Here is a 26771-nt window from a genome sequence, read left to right as displayed (position 1 = left end):
CCCATATTTCAAAGTATTTATATTTGAATGCAACATTTCCTGATGTATTTAATTATTGCATGATATATTTATCTAATTTAGCCTGTTATTTCCTTCAAAATGAACAAAACATGTTTTTTTTGGGAATATTGTTCTAATTGATAATTATTTTAAGTTTTTTTCCTGCATCAGAGGTCTTCAACCATTTTCCGGCCAAGGACCACTTGGTGGGTAGAGAGACGAGCCATGACCCCTGTTCCATATTGTATAAAATTGAGTGTTGCTTTTTCTGCCTTTAAAAGCGTGTATGGTAGGCTACTATATTATTGTATGTTCATACTTCATGATGTTTACATTGCAAAGCCACTGAAATAATAATTAAATGCTTAAGGGGTTTTGAACACTTTTTTTTAGCTGGTCATGCTGATCTTAGCAGGTCAGGGTGGTCTTAGCTGGACAGCCTGACCAGCTAAAGGATGTTCAAAACCTCTCTGAAACAGCAAATGGACCAAACAGCCATCCAGCTCAGCCTGGTTTTAGCTGGTCTTCCAGCAGGGGTCTGCAACATTTTTTATATTAATTGACATTTTTAATATACCTTTATAATCACTGTGCTAAAAACCTCCTCCAAAAAGAAAGAAAAAGACAGACAGACAGAAAAACAAACGGGTTAATAAATAACCCGTTTAAAATAATATAAGGTTACTAAAATTGAGTTTTTATCTCATGATTGGTCGATTTTATACATATTTTAAAATGACTGTTAATTTACTGTTTGTCTGTGCTGTGCGCTTTTGCTGCCTAGTGCAGTTTAGTCACATTTTTAGATATGACATGCAGGTGTGAGGGAATTTTAACATGCCGATGGATTCAAATACATTCTCTCTCTCTCTCTCTCGTGAGATTATTACAAATGCTAATGGTGGATCAAACAATTATCAAAATCTTTAAACTAACAAAAGTTCCTTAATGACATCATTTTTGGTGGGAAAACAACACAAACATCAGTAAGTATGGACACCTTTTCACAGACGGTGATGACGTGTTTCCATGTTATTTAGAAGCAGAAAATCAAGAAAACGTTTTTATAACACAGCTGTTGAAAGAGTGACAGTAAATCTGACATCTTTCTCTCTTCTAAATGCTGTAATTCATCCTTCTCTCATTATTTCCTCTCATGGACAGTCATGAAAGCATACTAGCCTATATTTTTCCCTCATTATTGTACACACAGCACCCCATATTGACAGAAAAACACAGAATTGTTGACATTTTTGCACATTTATTAAAAAAGAAAAACTGAAATATCACATGGTCCTAAGTATTCAGACCCTTTGCTGTGACACTCATATATTTAACTCAGGTGCTGTCCATTTCTTCTGATCATCCTTGAGATGGTTCTACACCTTCAATTGAGTCCAGCTGTGTTTGATTATACTGATTGGACTTGATTAGGAAAGCCACACACCTGTCTATATAAGACCTTACAGCTCACAGTGCATGTCAGAGCAAATGAGAATCATGAGGTCAAAGGAACTGCCTGAAGAGCTCAGAGACAGAATTGTGGCAAGGCACAGATCTGGCCAAGGTTACAAAAACATGTCTGCTGCCCTTAAGGTTCATAAGAGCACAGTGGCCTCCATAATCCTTAAATGGAAGACGTTTGGGACGACCAGAACCCTTCCTAGAGCTGGCCGTCCGGCCAAACTGAGCTATCGGGGGAGAAGAGCCTTGGTGAGAGAGGTAAAGAAGAACCCAAAGATCACTGTGGCTGAGCTCCAGAGATACAGTCGGGAGATGGGAGAAAGTTGTAGTAAGTCAACCATCACTGCAGCCATCCACCAGTCGGGGAAGCCTCTCCTCAGTGCAAGACACATGAAAGCCCGCATGGAGTTTGCTAAAAAACACCTGAAGGACTCCAAGATGGTGATAAATAAGATTCTCTGGTCTGATGAGACCAAGATAGAACTTTTTGGCCTTAATTCTAAGCGGTATGTGTGGAGAAAACCAGGCACTGCTCATCACCTGTCCAATACAGTCTCAACAGTGAAGCATGGTGGTGGCAGCATCATGCTGTGGGGGTGTTGGTCAGCTGCAGGGACAGGACGACTGGTTGCAATCTAGGGAAAGATGAATGCGGCCAAGTACAGGGATATCCTGGACGAAAACCTTCTCCATAGTGCTCTGGACCTCAGACTGGGCCGAAGGTTCACCTTCCAACAAGACAATGACCCTAAGCACACCACTAACATAACGAAGGAGTGGCTTCACAACAACTCTGTGACTGTTCTTGAATGGCCCAGCCAGAGCCCTGACTTAAACCCAATTGAGCATCTCTGGAGAGACCTGAAAATGGCTGTCCACCAACGTTTACCATCCAACCTGACAGAACTGGAGAGGATCTGCAAGGAGGAATGGCAGAGGATACCCAAATCCAGATGTGAAAAACTTGTTGCATCTTTCCCATTTTTTTGGCTGTATTAGATCAAAAGGGTGCTTCTACTAAATACTGAACAAAGGGTCTGAATACTTAGGACCATGTGCTATTTCAGTTTTTCTTTTTTAATAAATGTGCAAAAATGTCAACAATTCTGTGTTTTTCTGTCAATACGGGGTGCTGTGTGTGCAATAATGAGGAAAAAAAATGAACTTAAATGATTTTAGCAAATGGCTGCAATATAACAAAGAGTGAAAAATTTAAGGGGGTCTGAATACTTTCCGTACCCACTGTATATATATATATATATTTATACTGTGTGTGTTTCACCCAGCTTGAGTTCGTGCCATTCTAAACTAAATTGTAAGAGCAGTGCAGATGTGTTAATAGCTTTTGTCATTTTTTTTGGACATTACATATGTTAGCCAGCAGGTTATGGTAAAAGATTATTTGTATGTGTAATATGAGCCAGTAGGGTGATGAGAAGTGAATCTGTCAGCCAATGTTTACATGAAACAGCTCTTCGTGATCGCTTGTATTGCTACTACACTACTAAAGTTAATCTACTAAATATCTTCAAACTGCTTTTAAACAAACATTCAGCATTATGGCTCATCACCGATGAGAGACACAACAGACTGATTAATTACACAATGCGTGCCATTTAAAATGGCGGAGAAGATTGCGGTTTCTGTAATGAAAGACTTCTGTGCACCAGCTACCGCGAAATAGGGAGAAATACCCCTGCATGGACACTTTTTTCCACTGAGAAAGCTGATCTTCAGAAAGCTGACAGCATCTCTGCTTGGGAGTGGCAACATGCGATCGCACACGCTCCATCTCTCCATCTCTCTCTCTCACTCACTCTCATAAACACTCACACACATCCATCCTTGTTTATCCAATAACTTGTTCGAAACAGCACAAGCCGTGATACTATTCCTGAAGTGACATTTTTTAATTACTAATGGAGGCTTGGATGCAAGGAAAAGTTCACCCAGAAATGATAATAAAGAAAATTCTTTCCGTGGGGTAATTGTGACCGGCAATTAGCGATGTCTTTTGTGAATTCAGCACACTCCATATAATAAGCTGAATTTAGACATAATTGAGGTGTGTTTGTGCTTAAAAGATTTTCAAAGATTTAATCAGCATGGCACAGTGCTGTTCCATGTGCAAAAGTTGTACATGTGTTTAGTGAATCACCCCTTAGGGTGAGATGAACCATCTGTAGGACAGTATAAGTCTTACAGTCTCTCTCTTGAGTTTCTCCCTCTTGCGGATGAGTTCCACCAGCAGTCGAGCTCTCTCCAGGTCATGTCTGAGCCGCTGCCATGCTTTCAACTGCTCCTTCAACATGGAGGGCTTCTCTTCATAGTCCATCTGTGAAGACACACCAACATAATGTAAAAAACAACAAATTATGCACACATTCCTCCCCAATAAATCAATGTCCTTATGTACTAACTGCAGCCACAGTCGGGAGAGGTTCAGCATTGCGTTGTGACTGTAGGTGTGTCTGGAGTCGTCGCAGGAGTGGAACACCATTGCGGCTCTGTCTCTTTAAAGTCCAATAGCTGTGTAGTCTCTGCATGAACTGACTCTTTCTCTGCACCAACAGGTTACTGGTAATCTTACTCAACCTAAAACACCAGATGACACAGTTTGAGCTACTATAATCAATTGCAAACAGTAATCAATATTAATAAACAGTTTGCTATTATTTTAAGCAACATTATAAATATCACAATGATTTTAATGCACTTTTATGTGACCATTTATTTCTATTTATACACAAACACACACACACACCAAACAGCCACAACATTAAAACCACCTGCCTAATATTGTGTAGGTCCCCTTCATTCTGCCAAAACTACACCAACCTGTATCTCGAAATAGCATTCTAAGATGATATTCTTCTCATCACAATTGTACAGAGTGGTTATCTGAGTTACCATAGACTTTGTCAGTTCATACCAGTCTGGTCATTCTCTGTTGACCTCTCTCATCAACAAGGCATTTCCATCCACAGAACTGCTGATCACTGGATGATTTTTGCTTTTGACCAGAGACTTTTGTGCATGAAAATCCTGGAGATCATCAGTTACAGAAATACTCAAACCAACCCATTTGTCTCTAGAATTTACTCAGAATGGTGCCAAAAACCAAAAAGCGCTAATGAGCGTCAGCTCTGCGGATGGTAACCCCTTGTTGATGAGGTCAACACAGAATGGCCAGACTGGTTTGAACTGACAAAGTCTATGGTAACTCAGATTACTGCTCTGAACAATTGTGGTGAGTAGAATAGACTTGATCCAGCCGAGGATACAATTTCGGACGAGTCAGTAATTTAGTTTTCATTAGTTGACATGCCATTTTACATAAACATGTACATATTTTACTAGTGGGACTGTTTCCAGACTTGCCAGCCAGGTTTCAGAGTATTGAAATTTTAAATAGGACTCCTAATAAGCAAGTTTTAGGTACATTTTTAAATGCTGTTTCTGCTAAAGCAGGTATTTAAATTGTATGCTGTATGATATAAATATGATATGTAATATGATGTAAAATTATAAGAATGTTTAGAATATATTTTATCTAGTGTTTATTAGGGCTGTCAAAATTGCTCAAAAATGACATTCGAATATTCCCTCTAAAAAAAACACATATATTCGAACTATTCGAATATCTGGTTGCGCATTTGGTCAATGACGCGCATTACGTCAATAACAGGACAAATTAATACAAAGAGACATAACTATTTGTATAGGTAGTTTATTTAAGTTTAAACATATTTGACAACGTATTACCTACACAAAAACAAGTAAATCAACTAATGGCCAAGACCTCACTCTGCTTCGCACGCGCAGAGCACTCTTTCTCTCTCTCTCGCCCTCACGCTCTCTGCGCATAACGGTTTAAAAGAACAACAACAATAAACAAATGTTGAGTGCTGATCAAGAGTTTTGTGCAAGCAATATAAGGTCGCGACTCTTGTCCCAAATATAGCAGGCTTCATTCAGTGATTAAAACAAATTATTAACATTAATTGAAGTTTTACAGTATATAGAACCGACATTGAACGCTCCGAAGCGAGCTGTGCTGTGGTAAACATGGAACTTTTCCTTGACATGAAACGGTAAATAATCAAACCAGTGGAAGCCTGCAGTGCATGAAACTGCTGTATCTAACCTACCTTATTCATGCAACATCTATTCAGTCAGTACAGTAGCCTTACATTTTAGTCATGTTTCTGTTTAACGTTAAATAAAACGAGGCACACAATTCCGAGAAATGTGACAACAAAGACCCCTCAGGCAGCACGCCCACTCGCAAAGCAGACAGCCGCACATCTGCTACCGCGGGCGCGTTTTTTTTTTCCACATTCGAATATTAATTTTCACCTTCGAATTTCTGTTTTTTAAAACTATTCGAATATATATTCGAATTTAGAATATTCGTTGACAGCCCTAGTGTTTATGCTGCCTCATTATCATCAACAAAGCTTGTGCTTTCAAATATGGGTTCAATATACAATATACATATGGGTGTAAATGAGTAAAATGCACTTTAAATATGCCCATATTAGAAAATCACCAAATTATAATGATTTCTGAAGTATCATGTGACCCTAAAGACTGCAGTAATGATGCTAAAAATTCAGCTTTGATCACAAATTGCATTTTACAATATATTTAAATAGAAAACTGTTCTTTTAAATTGTAAAGAGAGTTCAAAATATCAATGTTTTTACTGTATTTTCGATCAAATAAATGCAGGTGAGCAGAAGAGACGTCTTTTAAATGGTAGTGTAGGTCTAAAATTAAGTAAAGTCTTTATGTAAAAATATGTATAGTAAGATTACTTCTTTTAACTTAAAACTTGATTTTGATCATTAAGTCTTTGTCCCATTCCTCATTGATAGGCCCAGGGGAGGGGTCTTTTTTCTCCTCAGGTGTGAATTACAATCCATATTCATGAAAGTTCACACATCCTCGCATATGACCTTTCTAGCACTAAAAGCGTCTTACAAAAGTTAAATTAGTATATTGTTTTGTATGAATGAGTGAACAGGATGGTTTTCACATAATTTTGTAGCAAACATTTTAGGCTACAAGATCCAGTTCTCAAAAGGCTTGTGGACAAATGTTTAGTATGTGTTATATGGCCTTATTTTAATGACTTAAAATTTTGTTTTTTCAAAAACCATGTATAAATGTTATTTTCTCAAAAATACAAACATGTACACACATGTTTCTCACATATTATTGTAGCCCAGTTTGTGTTTAATACAGTGTTATCAGACTTTAGCCATTGATATGTTTTTAATTAACTGAAAAATGCACAAATGTCAAGGCATGTCAAAACTTCTCCAGGGCCCAAAACATCCTCAGACCCCAGAGGGTTAAGCCATTTTGCCACAACTTTGGAGGTATGCTTGGGGTAATTGTCCATTTGGAAGACCCATTTGCGATCGAGCTTGAGATGTTGCTTCAATATATCCATATAACTTTCCTTCCTCATGATGCCATCTATTTTGTGAAGCACCCCCATAACATGAAGCTGCCACCCCCATGCTTCTCGGTTTGGATGGTGTTCTTCTGCTTTTAAGCCTTTTTCCTCCAAAAATAACGATGGTCATTATGGCCAAAAAGTTCAATGTTTGTTTCATTAGATCAGAGGACATTTCCACAAAAAGTAAGATCTTTGTCCCCATGTGCACTTGCAAATATATATACACTCACCTAAAGGATTATTAGGAACACCTGTTCAATTTCTCATTAATGAAATTATCCAATCAACCAATCACATGGCAGTTGCTTCAATGCATTTAGGGGTGTGGTCCTGGTCAAGACAATCTCCTGAACTCCAAATTGAATGTCAGAATGTGAAAGAAAGGTGATTTAAGCAATTTTGAGCGTGGCATGGTTGTTGGTGCCAGACGGGCCGGTCTGAGTATTTCACAATCTGCTCAGTTACTGGGATTTTCACGCACAACCATTTCTAGGATTTACAAAGAATGGTGTGAAAAGGGAAAAACATCCAGTACGCGGCAGTCCTGTGGGCGAAAATGCCTTGTTGATGCTAGAGGTCAGAGGATAATGGGCCGACTGATTCAAGCTGATAGAAGAGCAACTTTGTCTGAAATAACCACTCGTTACAACCGAGGTATGCAGCAAAGCATTTGTGAAGCCACAACACGCACAACCTTGAGGCGGATGGGCTACAACAGCAGAAGACCCCACCGGGTACTACTCATCTCCACTACAAATAGGAAAAAGAGGCTACAATTGGCAAGAGCTCACCAAAATTGGACAGTTGAAGACTGGAAAAATGTTGCCTGGTCTGATGAGTCTCGATTTCTGTCGAGACATTCAGATGGTAGAGTCAGAATTTGGCGTAAACAGAATGAGAACATGGATCCATCATGCCTTGTTACCACTGTGCAGGCTAGTGGTGGTGGTGTAATGGTGTGGGGGATGTTTTCTTGGCACACTTTAGGCCCCTTAGTGCCAATTGGGCATCGTTTAAATGCCACGGCCTACCTGAGCATTGTTTCTGATCATGTCCATCCCTTTATGGCCACCATGTACCCATCCTCTGATGGCTACTTCCAGCAGGATAATGCACCATGTCACAAAGCTCGAATCATTTCAAATTGGTTTCTTGAACATGACAATGAGTTCACTGTACTAAAATAGCCCCCACAGTCACCAGATCTCAACCCAATAGAGCATCTTTGGGATGTGGTGGAACGAGACTTCGTGCCCTGGATGTGCATCCCACAAATCTCCATCAACTGCAAGATGCTATCCTATCAATATGGGCCAACATTTCTAAAGAATGCTTTCAGCACCTTGTTGAATCAATGCCACGTAGAATTAAGGCAGTTCTGAAGGCTGAAAGGGGTCAAACACAGTATTAGTATGGTGTTCCTAATAATTCTTTAGGTGAGTGTATATATATATATATATATATATAAATAATCATACTCAAAGCTATACTACACTACTCTCTCCATGCCCCACCCAAGAGCCCTCCAAAAACTGTTCCCATTTCTGGACAACCAAATCTAAGTCACCCCGTCTTCCCAATGAAACCTCCTCAAAAGCAGCCACTCTTCCCATCTCCGTACACCACTTCGGACATGGAGGCGCACCAGCTGACCTCCATCCCCTCAAAATAACCTACCTGGCGATCATCATACAGGTCAGAACCCAATTCTCTATATGACTATCCCTCACATCGATGACCACCCCATCGCCCAGAAGGCAAAGCCTGGGGCAAAACGAAACCAGAGTGCCTACCACGTCACACACAAAATTGTGAACATTCAACCTGAATTTCTGGATCTTAACACACCACCAAAAAACATGGGCCATGTCTCCATCCTCTGCAGGTGGGTGTGTCTTTCAGACCAAGCCTATACAATCCAGAGGGGGTCCAATAAAATCTTTGCAAAATGTTTAATTGCATAAGATGCACCCTTGCATGTCTAGATGCAGACTTAATGTTTTTAAGAGTCCTAGCCCACAAACCCTCCTCCAATACCAAGTTAAATTTTTCTCCCATACTCTCTTAAGTTAAAACTCCATCCCCCCGACTATGAATTAACAGGGAGTAATACACTGATGCCTCATGACCTTTTCCAAAAGCAGTAATTACCTCTCCTAGAGTATCTGCTGATACTCTAGGAGAGGTAATTACTAGAGTGGGGGTTGCTACTTCCTAAAACAGTACAAAGAAGGTAGCACAGTTGTAAATGCCTGTAAATCTGAGATGAGGATCCCAAAATGTTGAACAAAATTTTCAAACGATCTCAACACTCCACTCTCACATAGGTTACGGAGTGTAGCATCCCCCTCACAATCCAATTTTGGGTTCTGCTATATACTCGAGGCAACATTTCAATAAATGTCTGAATTAAACACTCTGAACACGGACTTCCGGTATAGCCATGAAGGTGTGAGGTCAAAAGAAGACAGGCTCCCGACCTACATTGTCAAACTAAACTTGTTACACGCCATATAGCGTCATTCATTGTTGATATACGCGTTTAGAGCACCGCTGGTTGAATTATGAGTAACTCTAAGCAGAAGCAACCGCACCCTTCAGTGCCACCGACCACGAGAGCTACTGCTAGCATTGCCGGTAAGCTGGCAGCCATTGCCGCCACCCCCAATCTCGAAAAACAGGCCATGACAGAAACTTTTGAAACTGTCTCCATGGACCAGTTGATTTCTGAATTAACTAAACAGCGCATTAGTATCAGGGAAGATATCTCCGACTTGATTCGGGAATCTATCGGTCCTTTACAAAGCTCTGTAAATGCACTGAGAGAGACTGTGGATGGCTTTCAAAGCAGTTTAGCCACGACAGTATCTCTAGTTGGGGAGAATTTTGAAAAGCTGACAGTGGCCGACAATACTATAAAAACTTTGCAAACGCAGAACACATCTCTCCTTGACCGCATTAAGATTTGGAGAATAGATCGCGAAGGGCTAACCTGAGGATTGTGAACGTTCCGTAAGGGAGCGAAAACGGTCATGATCCCGTTATTTTCATTGCTGAGATGTTGCTAGAGATGACGGGCACGGAGGTCTTCGACAAGCCAACTGACGGCCGTAAACCACGTCCATTTGCGGTGTGCTTTCACAGGTTCCAAGAAAAGGAGCAATTACTGTGATGGGCAAGGCGGCATGAGGCTAAATACAAGGGGAATCCAGTCAGAATCTACCCAGATCTCAGCGCTATCCTTTCAAGGAAACGCGCGTCTTACAATGGCATCAAGCAATCACTCTACCAGAAGAACATTCGATTTCAACTGCTCTACCCGGCTCGTCTGAGAGTGACTTTTAATGAAGAAACTTTCATATTCAACACACCGGAGGAGGCGAAACAGTTCTACGATCAACGTATCAATGTTTAGGATTTCCAGGATTATTTTACTTGTTTATTTTACGCTCAAAGTTTCCCTTTGAGGGGTGTTTTTTTTCTGTTTCTTTTTTTTTTTTTTCTTGAGACGGATCATTTAAAAAAGGTATAAACACTTTACGACCAATTCTTTTATTTATCTGATTTCTGGTAATTATTATTTCTTTTTTTTGTGTGGCTTCGCAAATAGTTTGTTGTTCTAAACTTAACTAAAGATGGTTCTGTGACATAGACATTAACTCTACTGAGTTAAGACTTTATTCACAAAGGTGTTTTAATGCACTGAGAATGAATCTTAAGGTTAAAGGTTGGGTTGCTCCTTAGAGGTTGGGATGGTTTTAAGTCAGTTGAGGGATTACTGGGGGTTTGACAATGGGGGCCTGCAATTTGTCTCTGTTCTTGAGGCAAATATAGGAAAAGTTCAGTTTCTTCAGGGTGGGGAGGGTAACCGCCTTTTTTTTCTTCTTTCCTTTTTTTATTAATTGTTTTTATTATTTTTTCTTTTCTTTACCTTTCTCTTACTTGCTTGTCATGCGTTGGAGACGTGGTCGTCATATTCATTTAACCTAACGATTGATTAATGTGTGATTCAAATAGTACAGGAGGGTCTTCAATTCGGTTCACTAGCTAGAACGTTAAAGGTATGAATGGGCCAAATAAAAGAGCTTGTATCTTTGCTCATCTTAAAAAATTGAATACTGAAACAGTATTTCTACAAGAAACACATCTACTGGTAACAGATCATATGAGACTCAAAAAACCCTGGATTGGTCAAGTTTTTCATTCTCACTTCAACAGTAAAGCAAGAGGAACAGCAATTCTAATTCATAAGAAAGTACAGTTTCATACTTCCAAATGTGTTTCAGACCCCCAGGGATGTTTTGTCATTGTGACAGGTCATTTATTTCACACCCCTGTTGCCCTGGTATGTGTTTACGCCCCTAATTGGGATGATGTTAATTTCATTTATAAAATTATTTCACTTTTACCCAACTTAAACTCACATCAATTAATTTTTGGTGGGGATCTGAATTGTGTTATTAACCCAATCCTAGATCGTTTGAATCCGAAAACTACATTCCAGTCTAAAATGTCCCAAGCTCTCTCTACTTTCATGGCACAAATGGGTTGTCTGGATCCGTGGAGATTTTTATTCCCGCAAAAGAAAGAATTCTCTTATTTTTCCAATGTCCATTCTTCATACTCAAGAATAGACAATTTTTTTATAGATAAGACACTACTTCCTTCAGTGGAAAATACTCAATATTCAGCAATTATAATATCAGATCATGCACCATTGCTCCTTGATCCACGTTTTATTCAGCATTGTACCCAACGCCCTACTTGGCGATTCAACTCTACCCTGTTGGCAGATAAAAATGTCCACAGACATATATCAGTGGCGATGGATAACTTCTTGCTCACAAGTGCTTCAGAAACGGTATCACCACTGATTTTATGGGAGACATTTAAAGTTGTCATCAGAGGTGAAATTATATCTTATTCTGTATCCAGTAATAAAAAGAAAAATGCAAAACTACAACAATTAATTCATTTGACAGAAAAATTAGATCAACAACTCTCTCTATCCCCTTCTGAAGAACTGCTCAAAAAAAGAGTGGAAATTAAAGCACAATACGATCAGATATCAATTGAAAAAACTCAACCAAATCTGCTTTGGTCTAAAGGGAATTTTTATGAACATGGGGAAAAAGCGGGCCGTTTATTATCACATCAGATAAAGTGTCAATCAGCTTCCAGGTTAATTCCACAGATTCGCAACGCATCACAACAATTGACAGTGGATCCTAAAGAAATTAATGAAACTTTTCAAAAAATTTATTCAAATTTATATACTTCAGAATTTCCCGGGGATATATCAGGTATGTCAACCTTTTTGAATGACCTGAATATCCAGACAATTAATCCAGATTATAAAGAAAGATTAGAACAGCCAATTGAGCTGCAAGAGATTTTAGATTCTATTAATGCAATGCAAAATGGCAAAACCCCTGGCCCAGACGGTTATCCTGTTGAATTTTATAAAGCTTTTGCTCCCAAATTAGCCCCGCTTCTCCTGAAAATGTTTGAGAATTCTTTAAACAGTACAGAATTGCCACAGTCCCTCACAGAAGCATTTCTTACACTCATTTTGAAGCCTGGAAAAGATCCACTAGAGTGCAACTCCTACAGACCAATCTCTTTGTTAAATGTTGATGTTAAAATTCTTGCCAAATCGTTGGCCTCTAGAATAGATACTGTTATAACAGAAATAATATCCCCAGATCAGACAGGCTTTATTAGGGGTCACCACTCATTTACCAACTTAAGGAGGCTTCTTAGTATTTTGTATTCTCCTGCGTCCAGGGATGGTGCCCCAGAGGTGGTGGTATCCCTGGACGCAGAGAAGGCATTTGATAGAGTGGAGTGGAGCTATCTATTCGCAGTATTGGAGAGATTTGGTTTTGGGCCAAAATTTATATCCTGGGTCAAATTATTGTATTCTAACCCTAAAGTATCTGTTATAACAAACAAAATACGTTCACAGTTTTTTCCAATATTAAGGGGCACAAGACAGGGTTGCCCTTTAAGCCCTCTTCTTTTTGCATTAGAGATAGAGCCACTTTCCATTATGCTTAAATCCTTGCAGTCTATACAGGGTGTTGATCGAATGGGGATGGAACATAGGGTTTCTTTGTATGCTGATGACCTTTTGTTATACATTTCAAATCCAGTTGAAAACGTCCCAAAAATAGTGCAGAAGCTATCTGTTTTTGGCAGTTTTTCAGGATACAAACTTAACCTTTCTAAAAGTGAATGTTTCCTTATTAACCCTCTTGCTTTACAAACTAAGGCTGCATCCCTCCCATTTCACATCTCTCAATCTGGTTTTAAATATTTGGGAGTTCATATTACTCGTACTTTCTCAGGTTTATATGCAAACAATTTTTTACCACTCATAAGTAATATTAAGTCTGATCTTCAGAGATGGGATGCATTACATTTGTCTCTAGCAGGCAGAGTAAATTGTATAAAAATGAATATCTTACCTAGATTCTTATACTTATTTCGTTCACTTCCAGTTTTTCTCCCAAAAACATTTTTCCGTTCAGTAAATAAACCCATATTATCATTCTTGTGGGGGGGAAAGAACCCTAGAATTCGTAAGGAACTCCTCGAAAGGCAAAGGCCCCAGGGAGGCTTAGCTCTTCCTAATCTTATGGGCTACTACTGGGCCGCAAATCTTCAAAAAATTATTTGTTGGTATACTTCCCCTGAGGTTGATTGGTGTAAGGCGGAGGCAAATACTTGTATTTCTACATCGCTTTCTGCTCTAATAACAATGAAGCTACCATTCTCTCCCTCTAAATACTCTTCAAGCCCAGTAGTACGCTCTACACTTAAAATATGGTCACAGTTTAGACAAAGGCATAAACTCTCTCTGTAATAACCATTTGTTTCCTGCTGGTAAAATAGATCTCACGTATGCACAATGGCAAAGGATAGGCTTGGCCAGGTGTAGTGATTTTTATATAAACAGCACTTTTGCCAGTTTCAATGACCTCTCAGAGAAATTCCATTTGTCACAGTCCAACCTATTTCGTTACTTTCAAGTCCGACATTTTGTTCAATCTCAGAGCTCAACTTTCCCTGACCTGCCACCTACTTCACTATTGGATAAAATTCTATTGTCACCTACTTTTCTTAAGGGTCAAATTGCAGCAATATATAAGATGGTTATGTCCTCAAATGACGTTTTAATTGACAGAATACGAGGTGAGTGGGTAAAGGACATAGGAAGTGAAATACATGACGAAGTTTGGGATGAGGCTCTTAATAGAGTAAATGGATCAACCTCTTGTGCACGCCTCAGCCTTATACAACTTCAAGTCCTCCACCGTGCCTATTACACAAAATGTAGACTTTCAAAAATGTATCCAAATGTTGATGACTTGTGTGATCGATGCAAAGATGACAAGGTAGACTTTTTTCATATGTTTTGGGCTTGTCAAAAGCTGAGTGACTATTGGACATTCATATTTAAAACATTAAATGATGCCTTTAGCTTGGATATAAAACCCAGTGTTGAAGTTGCTATTTTTGGAGTACCAGAACATGGAGTATCATTGACAAATAAAGTAAAAAATTTTATTGCTTTTGCCACCTTATTAGCGAGAAGGAGAATATTATTGGAGTGGAAGTAAACAAACCCGCCTAAAGCCTCAATGTGGTTATGTGATCTAGTATCATACTTAAAATTAGAGAAAATTAAATATTTAATGAAAGGATCTGTTGAGAATTTTTATAAGACATGGCAACCCATGATTTCATATTTTGAGAAGATGAAGACTCTCCCACTTATTGATCAATGTTAAATATGATCACCAATTGGGGTTTTGTTTTATAACTATGTACGGACCACGGACCAATAATTTTATTTTTGGCTATTTATGTATATATCTTTTATTTATTTATTTACTTATTTATTTTTATTTTCTTTAAAAAAAAAATCTTCAAATTATTATTACTATTGTTGTCTTAACTTGTATGTAATGTATGGTTAATTATTGTGGCGGAATGGGTTATAATGGGGGGAAAAGCTCTAACTTTAATTGTATTTCTTTTCTGTTAATGCTTCAAAAAAGTTCATAAATAAATGTAAAAAAAAAAAAAAAAAACACACTCTAAGCACTTTTGTCCATACCAAGTCCAAATGAGAGATAACGGTGTGTAACTTAACTTCTCTGATTAGTTTGATAGAGAGGCTTTGCAATGGCAAAATAGGGGCAAGCACTTAAAGTTCAATACCAAACCAGGGAGGGGCTCTCAAGGATGTGACCAATGAGCCAAATGTCTGAGACTGAACGCATAGTAATAAAACAAAATCTTGGGTAGGCCTAGCCCACATTTGTCAATCGGCCTATGTAACTTATTGAAATGCAATCTGGAACGTTTACCATTCCAAATGAAAGACTTCACTATGCTATCAAATTGTTTGGAATAAGAGAGGGGGACATCTACAGGGAGAGATTGTAGCAGGTAGTTCAATTTTGGAATACAATTCATTTTAATAACATTAACCATCCCAATCACAGATATATGTAATGAAGCCCACCTGTCCCATCACTCAAAAACCTTTTTAAAGGGTCAAAATTAACTAAATCAGACAAATTTGCAGACAAAAATCCCAAATACTTAATGCCCTGTTTGGGCCACTGGAAGGCACCCGGCTGGAAAGCGGTTACTGAGAAGTACGCTGTCAGAGCCAAAGCTTCAGATTTAGAACAATTGACTTTGTATCCTGAGAACTTGGAAAAGGAATTAATAATTCTGTGGAGGCAAGGCATAGATCTAGTGGGTCGGATACGAATGATAAAATATCATCTGCATAAAGCAGAAGCTTATGCGCCATGCCTCCCACCGTCACCCCTGGAAAATCTTCCTCCTTTATTATCGGGCTGCTAATGGTTCCAGTGCAAGACAGAACAATAATGGAGAAAGAGGGCAACCATGTCAAGAGCCCCTATCCAGAGTCAAATAATCTGAAATTAATCCATTTGTTTGTACCACTGCTACAGGGTGTCTATAAAGTAACTTAATCCAAACAATAAATGTACTCCCGAACACATACATTTCCAAAATCTTAAAAAGTTAATCCCATTCTACCATATCAAATGCCTTTTCGGCGTCAAGTGACCGGAGACTGATCATTCACCACTGACCACATGATATTGATGAAACATCTTATGTTATCAGAAGAGCTACAGCTCCAAATAAACCCCACCTGATGTATAAGAGATGTCATAACTTTACTTTAGTCAGTTAGCCAACATTGTTGACAAAACTAGCTGGATCAGGAAAATTGGATGATAACTTTTACACTCACTTGGATCTTTGTCCTTTTTAAGAATCAGACTGACCCGGATCAGTGTCATGATTGGGGGAAGCTTTCCATTCTTTAATGATTCCGTATGAACTTCTAACAAAATTGGAGCCAGTACTGTAGCTTAAGATCTAAGACCTTTAGGCAAGGATTTAATTACCTCGTCAAGCTCCTCCAAGGTTATCTCAGAGTCAAGAGAATTTTTTGGCTCAGTCATCAATTTAGGGAGTTCTAATGGTTCCACAAAATGTCTAATATCTTCATCAGTAGACGAAAACGTGGAACTATAGAGATCAAGATAGAATTGTTTAAAAGCATTACTAATATCCATGGCCGAGGTAAACATTTCACCACCAGCAGATTTCACTAAGAGAATGGTAGAAAAAGACTCTCTCTGCTTTATATATCTAGCCAAAAGCTTCCCTGCTTAGTCAGGTAAATTCTCGGAGGCCATCAGACGACATTCTGTGCTTCAGCTCGGCCTCTGCACTTTTAATATTCACTTCCAACTCTGCGAGTTCTCGTGCTTTGGATTTTTGATGAATGAGGCATACTGTATGATCCGACCCCTAAGAACCACCTTAAGTGCCTCCCAAGCCATGCCCATAGAGGATACGGAGGACCAGTTGATCTGCATATAAACATTGATTTCAGCCTTTAACATTTGTTGGAAATCAGGATTTTGTAAAAGTATACATTAAAGTGCAAACTATATGATTTATTTTTCTCCGTATGTGGCAACACTTCTAAACTCACCAGGGTGTGAGACTAAGATGTTTCCAATTGTGCAATCCACTACAGACGAAATGAGGGACTTAGATATAAAAATAAAAAAATCTATTCTAAAATAAATTTTTGGACTGATGAAAAAAATGTATAGTCCCTACCAGATGGGTTCAAAAGTCGCCAAATATCTGCAAGACCAAGATATTTACACATCCTGTGAAGCATCAATGTTACTCCTTCCAATATTATATCGTAAGGGGTGCCAGCGGCTTGCAGCAATCTTGAATTGTAGATGTTTACCTATCAATGGAGCAATGTCTCTTGCTCTTACTTGAGCCAGAACAAAAGAAAATATGTCCACCCCATATCTTCCCAAATTTTTCAGCTTCCTGCAGGGAAAGACTTGAAGAAACACTATCTCACATTTCTTACCCTTAAAAAAATAAATAACCTTCCTTGTTATGGGGTTCCCCAACCCATTCACATTCCATGTGGAAAAAGATAACCAACTTATATTAACATGCTTGCATGGGACACGTAAATACTTTGCGGCCATCCTTCGCATCTATTCTCAGTTTGGCCAGAAACATCAGTGAAAAAGCGATCTTCCGTTGATGTAAGAGTTTCTTACACTCCTTGAATCGATCACGTTTCTCTCGTCGAATTGCAAAGTCCGGGAATAAGCAAATATTGTGATTCTTCCAAGAAAGCTTTCCTTTGCTCCTTGCCTCGCACAACACGAGATCTTTATCGGATGATCTCAGAAATTTGGGCAGAATTGATCGGGGCCTGTCACCCTCAGCAGATCTGTGAGCCAGGACTCTGTGAGCTAGCTCGATTTCCAGCTTATGGCCTGTTTTGTCGAGCACACTCAGGAAGAGCTCGTCTAGGAATTTCACCATATCTCTGCCTTCTTCGTGCTCAGGAATTCCAACAATCCGTATGTTATTTCTTTGGCTCCTATTTAGGAGATTATCCAGTTTTTCCAAAATGTTTTCCAGGTCTATTTTGGTCACGAGCGGATTAACGGATAATTCCCTTTCCGATGACACCAGATAATCAATCTAATCAATCAACTAACTCTTAGTTTTTTAGAAATGTTGTTTCCATCGCCATAATCGTTCGACGTACTACAGTGAGATCCTCCAAGTCAGCATCACAAACATGTTGGACAGTTGACGCTGGTTTTCTTCTCCTGCCACGCCATTCAAATCGAATCCCCGGTCTGCAGGCCCTTCAGAGTTTTCAGCTTGATCACGTAAGTGTCTTTTAATGTCCGAGTCTGAGGATTTTGACTTCTTTGCCATGTTTACCTCAAAGAACAAATATGTAACTAGGTGTATCGAATCTCACCAGATTATAACATGAAAATTATTAAAAAACTAGCCAAGTGTGCAGAGCTCGTCCCTCGCACGTCTGCTCCTCGCATGGTGTCAAATGACCTGCCCCTTGGCTGATTTATTTTGATTTTCCCATGATGTCAAGCAAAGAGGCACTGAGTTTGAAGGAAGGCCTTAAAATACATCCACAGATACACCTCCAATTCAGTACTCCTCCCATCAGAAGCTAATTGGCTAAAATTGTGCTTAATGGCACAGTTAACTTAGTGTATGTGAACTTCTGAACCAATGGAATTGTGATATAGTCAGTTAAAAGTGAAACAATCTGTCTGTAAACAATTGTTGGAAAAATGACTTGTGTCATGAACAAAGTAGATGTCCTAAACAACTTGCCAAAACTACAACTTGCTAATATGAAATCTGTGGAGTGGTTAAACATTTCAAGAAAAAGTGTACGTAAATTTCTGATTTTAAGATTAATTAGTAGATTATTAATTCACATTAGAAATTAGATATATCATCTAAAATATACATACAATTTTTATAGATATTTACATATTTACATGATATATTATAACTGAAATATTTATAAAGTTCTATATATATATATATATATATATATATATATATATATATATATATATATATATATATATATATATATATATATATATATAAGAAATTTGATATATTTTCTCAAATATATACAAGCTTTACAGAAATGTAGCATATAAAATGTGTATTATTAATTTACATATGTTAGAAATAAGATATAATATTATGTAAAATATATGCATTCATATATTTCTAATTTTGTATAAATTACCATAATTGACAATAATCTCACTGTCCTTATTGTAATGCAAAAAAACAAACAAACAAAAAAGAAAACACAATGACATAGATGAAATTAAGTATTAAATCATGGTAGTATTTGTTATACTGCCTTTGATTTATGCTGACTTAAAATAATCAATAAAATCCTCATTTAAATCAAATCAATGCATTACACTAATATTAGTATATTCATTTATTACAGTAATGAGAATCCCCATTACAATAAAACATTTTTATTTTCTACTTTTTAATTTTAGGGTGAAATAGGACTTCATCCAGCAATATTCTGAATGGATGTAAATATTATGTAATGAAATGTAAAGAGACTTATAGATAAATTAAGGCAAAAACAACTGGCAACACGAAGCATGATCTTGTCTAAACATGTAAAAATTTCTGCTTGCGTACTTGTGAGGTGGTATACAGGGCACAGATACCACTGGTGCAGCCGCTCTCCTCTCGGCCAGTATCTTCCTCGCTCTCTTCATCTTCAGACGGGACTTTGCTTTCGCTCTCTTTGCTCGCTCTGAGCTCCACCCTTTCCCCTCCTCCTCACCAACTGGCACATCATCCTCATCCTCTGCATCGCCCTCGCTGTGGGAGGAGCCCATGCTAGCCCCTCCCACTCCTCCCAGTGGGTGGGAGGAGCCTGGTGGGGTGTGAATGTCACAGTAGGCTGTCTTGCGTACACTGAAGGAAGTTCCATTGGCGCCGGTTTCTCGTACAGGCTCCATCTTCATGTAGAGCCCGGCCTGTTGGGCGCAGGTGACGTGGAAGGCGGTGTAGCAGTTAGCTTTGTGGCACTGTATACATGCACCAGAGCCGCGCTGTTTGCAGATGTAACAGGTGAGCTTCCAGCGCGCGGGGGGGATGTGCTCAATGCTGTCGATGGGCTCCAGGAAGACAGTATTGGCAAAACACACCTGTACAGATAGCAGGGAAGAGTTATGAGATGAAATAAATAGAACAGGGGTGGGCGATATGACCAAAATCATATATCATGGTACGAGTAATTTTATATCAAGATAATGCAATTTGATTTTTCACTTCCTCTGTTGCACTCTAACTTAGTAGAATTAAAATGAGTCAGTTAAGTTTTGTGGTTTGTGCCGCATTATCGAGAGAACCCGTTTTGAGCTGCACAAACAGGATCTGTGATCAGTGCGAGACAATCATGTGAAGTCAAGCGTGCATGGCAGATGAGCTATTACAGAGACAGGTGAGATCTTACAACACTTATTTCAGTGATATCTCTCAGGGAGTAGGACATTTTTTTGCATACCTTTCCATGAACAAATCGCTTACTACACCTTTAACAACACTGTTATTTGGTAACACACATATATATATATATATATATATATATATATATATTTTTTTTAACAAAGTACCATTCATTTTTGAAATATTGTGAATGTGTTATCTACACACTGTCATATGAACATTTTGGTCAGTAATGTATCTCACAGTCCTCAAGTAACAGTCTTTTTGAGATAGAAAAGAGTTGGAAAATAATGACTCGATGAATGGAGCAATGACTTGTTGACATGCTTGTAAGAAAACGGTTTATTCAAGGGATTTGCAGAAAGCAGCATTCTGAAACGTCATGTAAATGAGAATGGCCATTTCCTTAACACACCCAGGTGTCTCCTGGAGACAGAGTAAACACATAAAATGTGTATTATCTATACAAGCCTCACAGGGGAATGACATTGCTGTAGAGAATGCTGCTTACTGACCAAGCCGCATATATAAAGTAAACAGTGCGCCATTTATACAGTGCATATAAACCGGAAGGATGCTTTCTTGCAATAACCCACTTTTGGTGTCCATGTAAACGTAGTGATTGAGTGAGTCATTAGATCATTAGAGTCATTCATTCAGTTGGACTACACAAGATGCACTGTATATTTCTTGTGGCATGAAACTAGTGTGGACAGCGTAATAGATAGATGTGTTTTCTGTTTTTGTCTATGTATTATTTCCAAGAGCGCAGTGTTTTTCTCTTTAATACAATCGCAAACTCTGTAGATTCAGAATCGGCACAGGAAACACAGTGTATTTTAATATGGTCCTCCATCTTGAACTGTTAACGGAAATGAATACATAAAAACCATTTCAGTGGATTCACTTGCATTAATTAACCATTTTTTACTACAGTAAACATATTTTTACCATGATATTCATAGTAAAACCAAAGTAATAATACAGTCATGCTGCCTTCACGTGCAATAATTAATTGGAATTATTGTTAATACAAGTTTCCCACTCGAAAGTTGCACATGAATGACCCCTCAAGTTGTAATTTACTACTAGGAAAGTCTAAGATAATTTTGATACCTGAGTTTCCGAAATAATAAACTTTCTACATGTCAGAGAAGACTACGGTTTCTGTAGTGAATGACAGGTTGTATTCATTTTTCTAAAATTCATTTTATGTTGCAGCCTTATGCTAAAATGCTTTAAATTAATTTATTTTTTCCACATCAATCTGCATTTCCTACCCCATAATGACAAAGCAAAAACCAGATTTTTGTATTAAAAAGACTAAACTGAAATATCACATTGACATAAATATTCAGAGACTTATCTCAGTACTTAGTTGAAGCACATTTGGCAGCGATCACAGCCTCAAGACTTTTTGGGTATGATGCGACAAGCATTGCACAGCTGGATTTGGGGATTTTCTACCATTCTTGTCTGCAGATCCTCTCAAGCTCTGTCAGGTTGGATGGGACCATCGGTGGAGGTTTCTCCAGAGATATTTGTTTGGACTCAAGTCCGGGCTCTGGTTGGGCCACTCAAGGATATTCACAGAGTTTTCACGAAGCCACACTTACATTGTCTTGGCTATCTGCTTAGGGTCATTGTCCTGTTGGAAGGTGAACCGTCGGACCAGTCTGAGGTCCTGAGCGTTTTCATTAAGGACATTTCTGTATATTGCTTAGTTTAGTTTCCTTCAACCCTGACCAGTCCCCCAGTCCCTGACACTGAAAAACACCCATACAGCATGATACTACCACCACCATGCTTCACCGTTGGAATGGTATTGTGCAGGTGATGAGTGGTGCCTGGTTTCCTCCAGATATGATGCTTGAAATTAAGGCCAAACAGTTCAGTCTTTGTTTCATCAGAGCAGAGAATCTTGTTTCACACAGTCTGAGTCCTTTAGGTATTTTTTTATTTTATTTCTTGCACTGAGGAGAGGCTTCCGTCAGGCCACTCTGCCATAAATCCCAGATCGGTGGAGTGTTGCAGTGATGGTCTCTGGAGCTCAAACATAGTGACCACTGGGTTCTTGGTCACCTCTCTTACGAAGGCCCTTATCCCCAGGGTGAAATTAATAAATTTGCAGTTATCAAAAATCTGGTTTTAATTTGTCATTATGTGGTATGGAGTAAGGCTGCCCCCGATCAAAGATTTTCCTATTCGACTAGCATCTAGGGGGACATCAGAAAATGGTTTGAGTTCCAGGGCTGAGATAGAATGCAATAAGTAACATTGCTATCACTGTTTTACATTACAGAGAAATACCAAACCGTAATAATGAGCCTTTAAAATATAAATTTTACAAGTGCACAAATGAAGCGAGCCACAGCCACATCTGCAAAAGCTGTAATGATTCTGAATATGTTCTGATTCTGAATATGCCTGTAGACAAACAGACACGCGCTTGATGAAAAACACTTTATTAAATTATTAAGAACAGATGGCGGAAAACCCGTCATTGAGCATATTTATACGGAGGGGTGCAGTCTCGTGGAACACGCGTATGTAAAATGTTCTCACTTTTTCTTTGTTTCTGTTTTCTGATTTTTTTTTTTTCCAAGAACAGTATCGTCTAGGAGTGCTGCAAATAACCTCAGACATCCCAGTTCAGGAGGTGCTTTGAGTTCAGTTCACTTTATTTCCACAGAGCAGTTGTGACCACCCATACATCTGTGATTAAAACATATAATAATACAAAACACATTCACCTCGAACCATGATTTATATCAGTGATTATTATCATCATAATTATTATTTTTACATTTGCCTGACGGTAAATGTCCCGAAGCAAGTTCAAAAGAATTGATAATTGGAGTGTGCAAAACTATAGTGCAGAATTATAACAAATTGAGTTTATAAATAATTTATAATTTTATAAATAATATACTATAATCTACCACTTCTAATTTTTGGAAATTTGTTTCCAAAAATTATGACCAAAATATTATTTTAAAATTAATTTCTTCATAATTGGCATGCAACTCATTTACATTTTTAAATGTGGTTTAAAGTGTCTTTTATTTGTACTTCCAGAATGCCCAGTCCTCGATTCCTCTTGTAGCTCACAAACTGACACACTATGACTGTCCTCTGAGACAGTGCTGGACCAAGTTCCAAGAGACATCGATTTGATGAGACTTTTGAGGCAAAACAGGCGATTCTGATCAAATTCATCATTTACCAGCTGGGTTGTTTTTCAGTATAGATATACAAATTTGTATATTATGAAAGCATTACAACACATGTATTTTTTTATTATTATAGTTTGTCAATGGAATTTTGGAGGAAAAGACAGGTGGACCTGCGATTTTGGCTTAATATAAAGAACATGGCAAACTCACAGACTCAACACGGCGACACTTTGTCAGTTATGTAAGCAACTACAGTATTGACTAAGAACACATAAGCCACAGTTAAATCTAACAAGTACATTTCTGTCATTTTAGTGAATAAGTTAATGTTGTAACTCATCCCACATGTTCTTCACAAAGCTGTGTCCCTTCCAAAGAAACTTTGGGAACATTATTGTAACACTATTCCCATCACTGAAGGATCCATACTCAACAACTGGATATGTAAATAGTGAACGCTTTTCTAATTGTGCTAAAATACTTAAATGGGAGAATTTAAAATAGAGTTTTGAGGGGGTGCCTGTGTAGCTCAGAGAGTATTGATGCTGACTATCACACCTGGAGTCGTAAGTTCAAATCCAGGCAGTCAGGTCTCCAAAGCAACCAAATTGGCCCAGTTGCTAGGGAGGGTAGAGTCACATGGGGTAACCTCGGTGGTCACTATAATGTGAATCTCGCTCTCGGTGGGATGTGTGGCGATTTATGCGTGGATGCCGAGGAGAACAGCGTGAAGCCTCCACACATGCTACATCTTTGCGGTAACGCGCTTAACAAACCACATGATAAGATGTGCGGATTGACGGTCAAAGACGCTGAGGCAACTGAGATTCATCCTCTGCCACCTAGATTGAGGCGAGGCAATACGCCACCACAAGGAATTATAGCGCATTGGGCATTCCAGATTGGGAAGAAGAAAAAAAAATATGTTTTGATCTTTGAGAAACCAGCAAAGACTCTTGTCACTGTTGCTATAAGTCTACTATATTCTGTACAAGCATTTGCTCACTAATGCCTAGCATATTTAAAAGTTCAGATTTTTTAAATGTTTGGATTGATTTCATCTACAATCTTTTTGCTTTTTTGTAAAGGAACATTCCTATGACACCAAGAGCAATCAAGGATACATATCCTGGTGGCTGAAAACGGTCTCACGGCAAAGCAAACACCACAGCAAACAGCACGACAGGAAGCGATACTGAATGCAAGGAAGCGATATCTCTTATGAATCATTGAACTGACAAGGATTTTTGAGATGATGCAAGTAACATACAAGCACAGCCAGCAGTTTACTCATGATGCCGTAAAGTCAAACACGGTGCTTGCATTTTTTCCATGATTTCTTGACTAAAGGATCGGTATGATATAGTTAATATCATATTGTGAAGAGAAAAATGAGATAATGTGGGAAGGGCATGGTGTATAGGATCAGTAATGCTGATTCATATTTTTACAAGTACTTCAAGACTTTGATCAAATTTGGCACAGAAACAGCTTCCAAACTTCTTGAACAATGGGACGGTCTAAACCACAAGATCATCTCCGAAGCAAAACACTTACTTCCGCCTTACATCTCAACAGGGCAACGGACAAAACAACGAACCTGAATGGCAAGGTAAAGGATTTTTTTTACTTGTAAAGATAAAGTGTTTTTTTTTTGTCTATAAGATTGTTGCCATTTGCTGTTGATCTACATGCCTTTTTTTTCATGCTTTTTTTTTTTTTTTACATTCTCCATTTTACTCCTGGCCTACCTTTTGACACCTTCAGCTGGTGGTAGGAACAAATCCACAGAGATAATTGTGCAAGCAAGCACTTGTAAGCTGTTATTCAGCATGTGTTGGATTACTTCTTTCCAAAGTTTTTTCTCTCATTTCAGTCTTGCCGCAGTCTAATTGATCACACTGATCAAGGCTGAGGGCCTTCAACCACATTGCAGTTGGATCGGCAACGAACACAATCCATGATTTCTATATCGTGTTGGATGGATAACTCATCCCATGTCATGTAAAGTTTTCCCTGGCTGCTTCTGATGTACTTTTTAAAGCGTGTCATACCCCCACTGCTTAAATGCCACATATACGTTCATCCAGACAACAATCTACAAGATTGATATTGGCACAGTTTGTGAAACCCCAAGGGTTAAGGACCTACGATCAAAACTTTTGAACTAGTTCAACTGCCTGGCACTGAAATGTTTCACTGTTTTGCAAAGTGGTGGAGACATTGACCAGTCAGATTTAAATGATCACATTGAACTAGCAGAGACATCGCCTAATGATAAAAGAAACGTGACTGAGACTTAAGAAATGTGTGCATCCATTATCGCTGATTGCAAAATAGTGGAGTAGCAACCAATGTTCTAACATCTTTAGTATCGGATATGGAAGAACTGGCCCGTGAAATACATTCAAATATCAAAAATAATGTGATGAATTTACTTCCTACAGATGATTTTGCAACAGCATCCAAAATAGATGACTGTTTTAATAACCTTGATAATAAGTTCACAAACTCGAGTACAGAAAACAAACAGAAAAATATTTCAAAAGAGAAATGGGCTGTTGTTGACCCTACAGAGATCAAGTTAGGGGTAAGATTTGATAGTAGATTGAACCAGATGACACGCACATACGATCAAGTCCCTGTCACTGACAAATTCATTTACCGTACATTCCCCTGTTAGACAATTAGCATTTTATATTTAGGAATTCAGAGTTATGCAAACATATGTCAAATCCAAGTGAGTGTAGCACTGTCTATAAAGATTTTTGTGATGAAAAGCCACCCACATAAAAAACGAAATGCACTTCAGATACAGTTATTTTATGATGAATTTGTATCTGCTAATCCCCTGGGCTCTAAGCAAGGCATCCACAAAATCTGAGCCATTTACTTTATTCTCAGGAACTTTCCACCAAAGATGAATTCAAGTTTAATGAATATCCATTTACTGTCATTACTCCATGCACAAGATATTAAGGATTACGGATTTGATGCAATTTTGCAGCCCCTTGTTGACGATTTGATAGTCCTTGAAAGTTCAGGAATTCAAGTTCCTTTCTCCAAAGAGCCATTGTTTGGCACAATTGCCCAGGTTACGGGGATAATTTAGGGATGCACACACTTCTTGAATTCATGGAATCTTTCAGTGCCCATTACTTCTGTTGGTTCTGTTTAGTAGACAAGAAAACAATCGCAGTCAGTTTTCAGTGAAGATGACACTATTATTA

At 38.5% G+C, this 26771-nt stretch overlaps 1 protein-coding gene across 4 annotated transcripts in view; it reads right to left on the bottom strand.

The window, feature by feature from the left end:
- LOC127620633 (peregrin-like) overlaps nucleotides 1-26771 on the bottom strand; it is a 61637-nt gene that overhangs the window by 23181 nt on the left and 11685 nt on the right. For all 4 annotated transcript variants that reach the window (XM_052093823.1, XM_052093824.1, XM_052093825.1 and 1 more), the window contains exons 5-7: nucleotides 19550-20064; nucleotides 3885-4059; nucleotides 3668-3799 (exon numbers count right to left, since the gene is read on the bottom strand). In XM_052093823.1, the coding sequence (XP_051949783.1) occupies nucleotides 3668-3799; nucleotides 3885-4059; nucleotides 19550-20064 (822 nt within the window). The remainder of the gene's footprint in view (nucleotides 1-3667; nucleotides 3800-3884; nucleotides 4060-19549; nucleotides 20065-26771) is intronic.

Source organism: Xyrauchen texanus, chromosome 27, assembly GCF_025860055.1.
Source record: "Xyrauchen texanus isolate HMW12.3.18 chromosome 27, RBS_HiC_50CHRs, whole genome shotgun sequence".
NCBI classification, from domain to species: Eukaryota; Metazoa; Chordata; class Actinopteri; order Cypriniformes; family Catostomidae; genus Xyrauchen; species Xyrauchen texanus.
The sequence above is the reverse complement of the archived record's forward strand: the minus strand, read 5'-3'. Positions and strand labels throughout refer to the sequence as shown.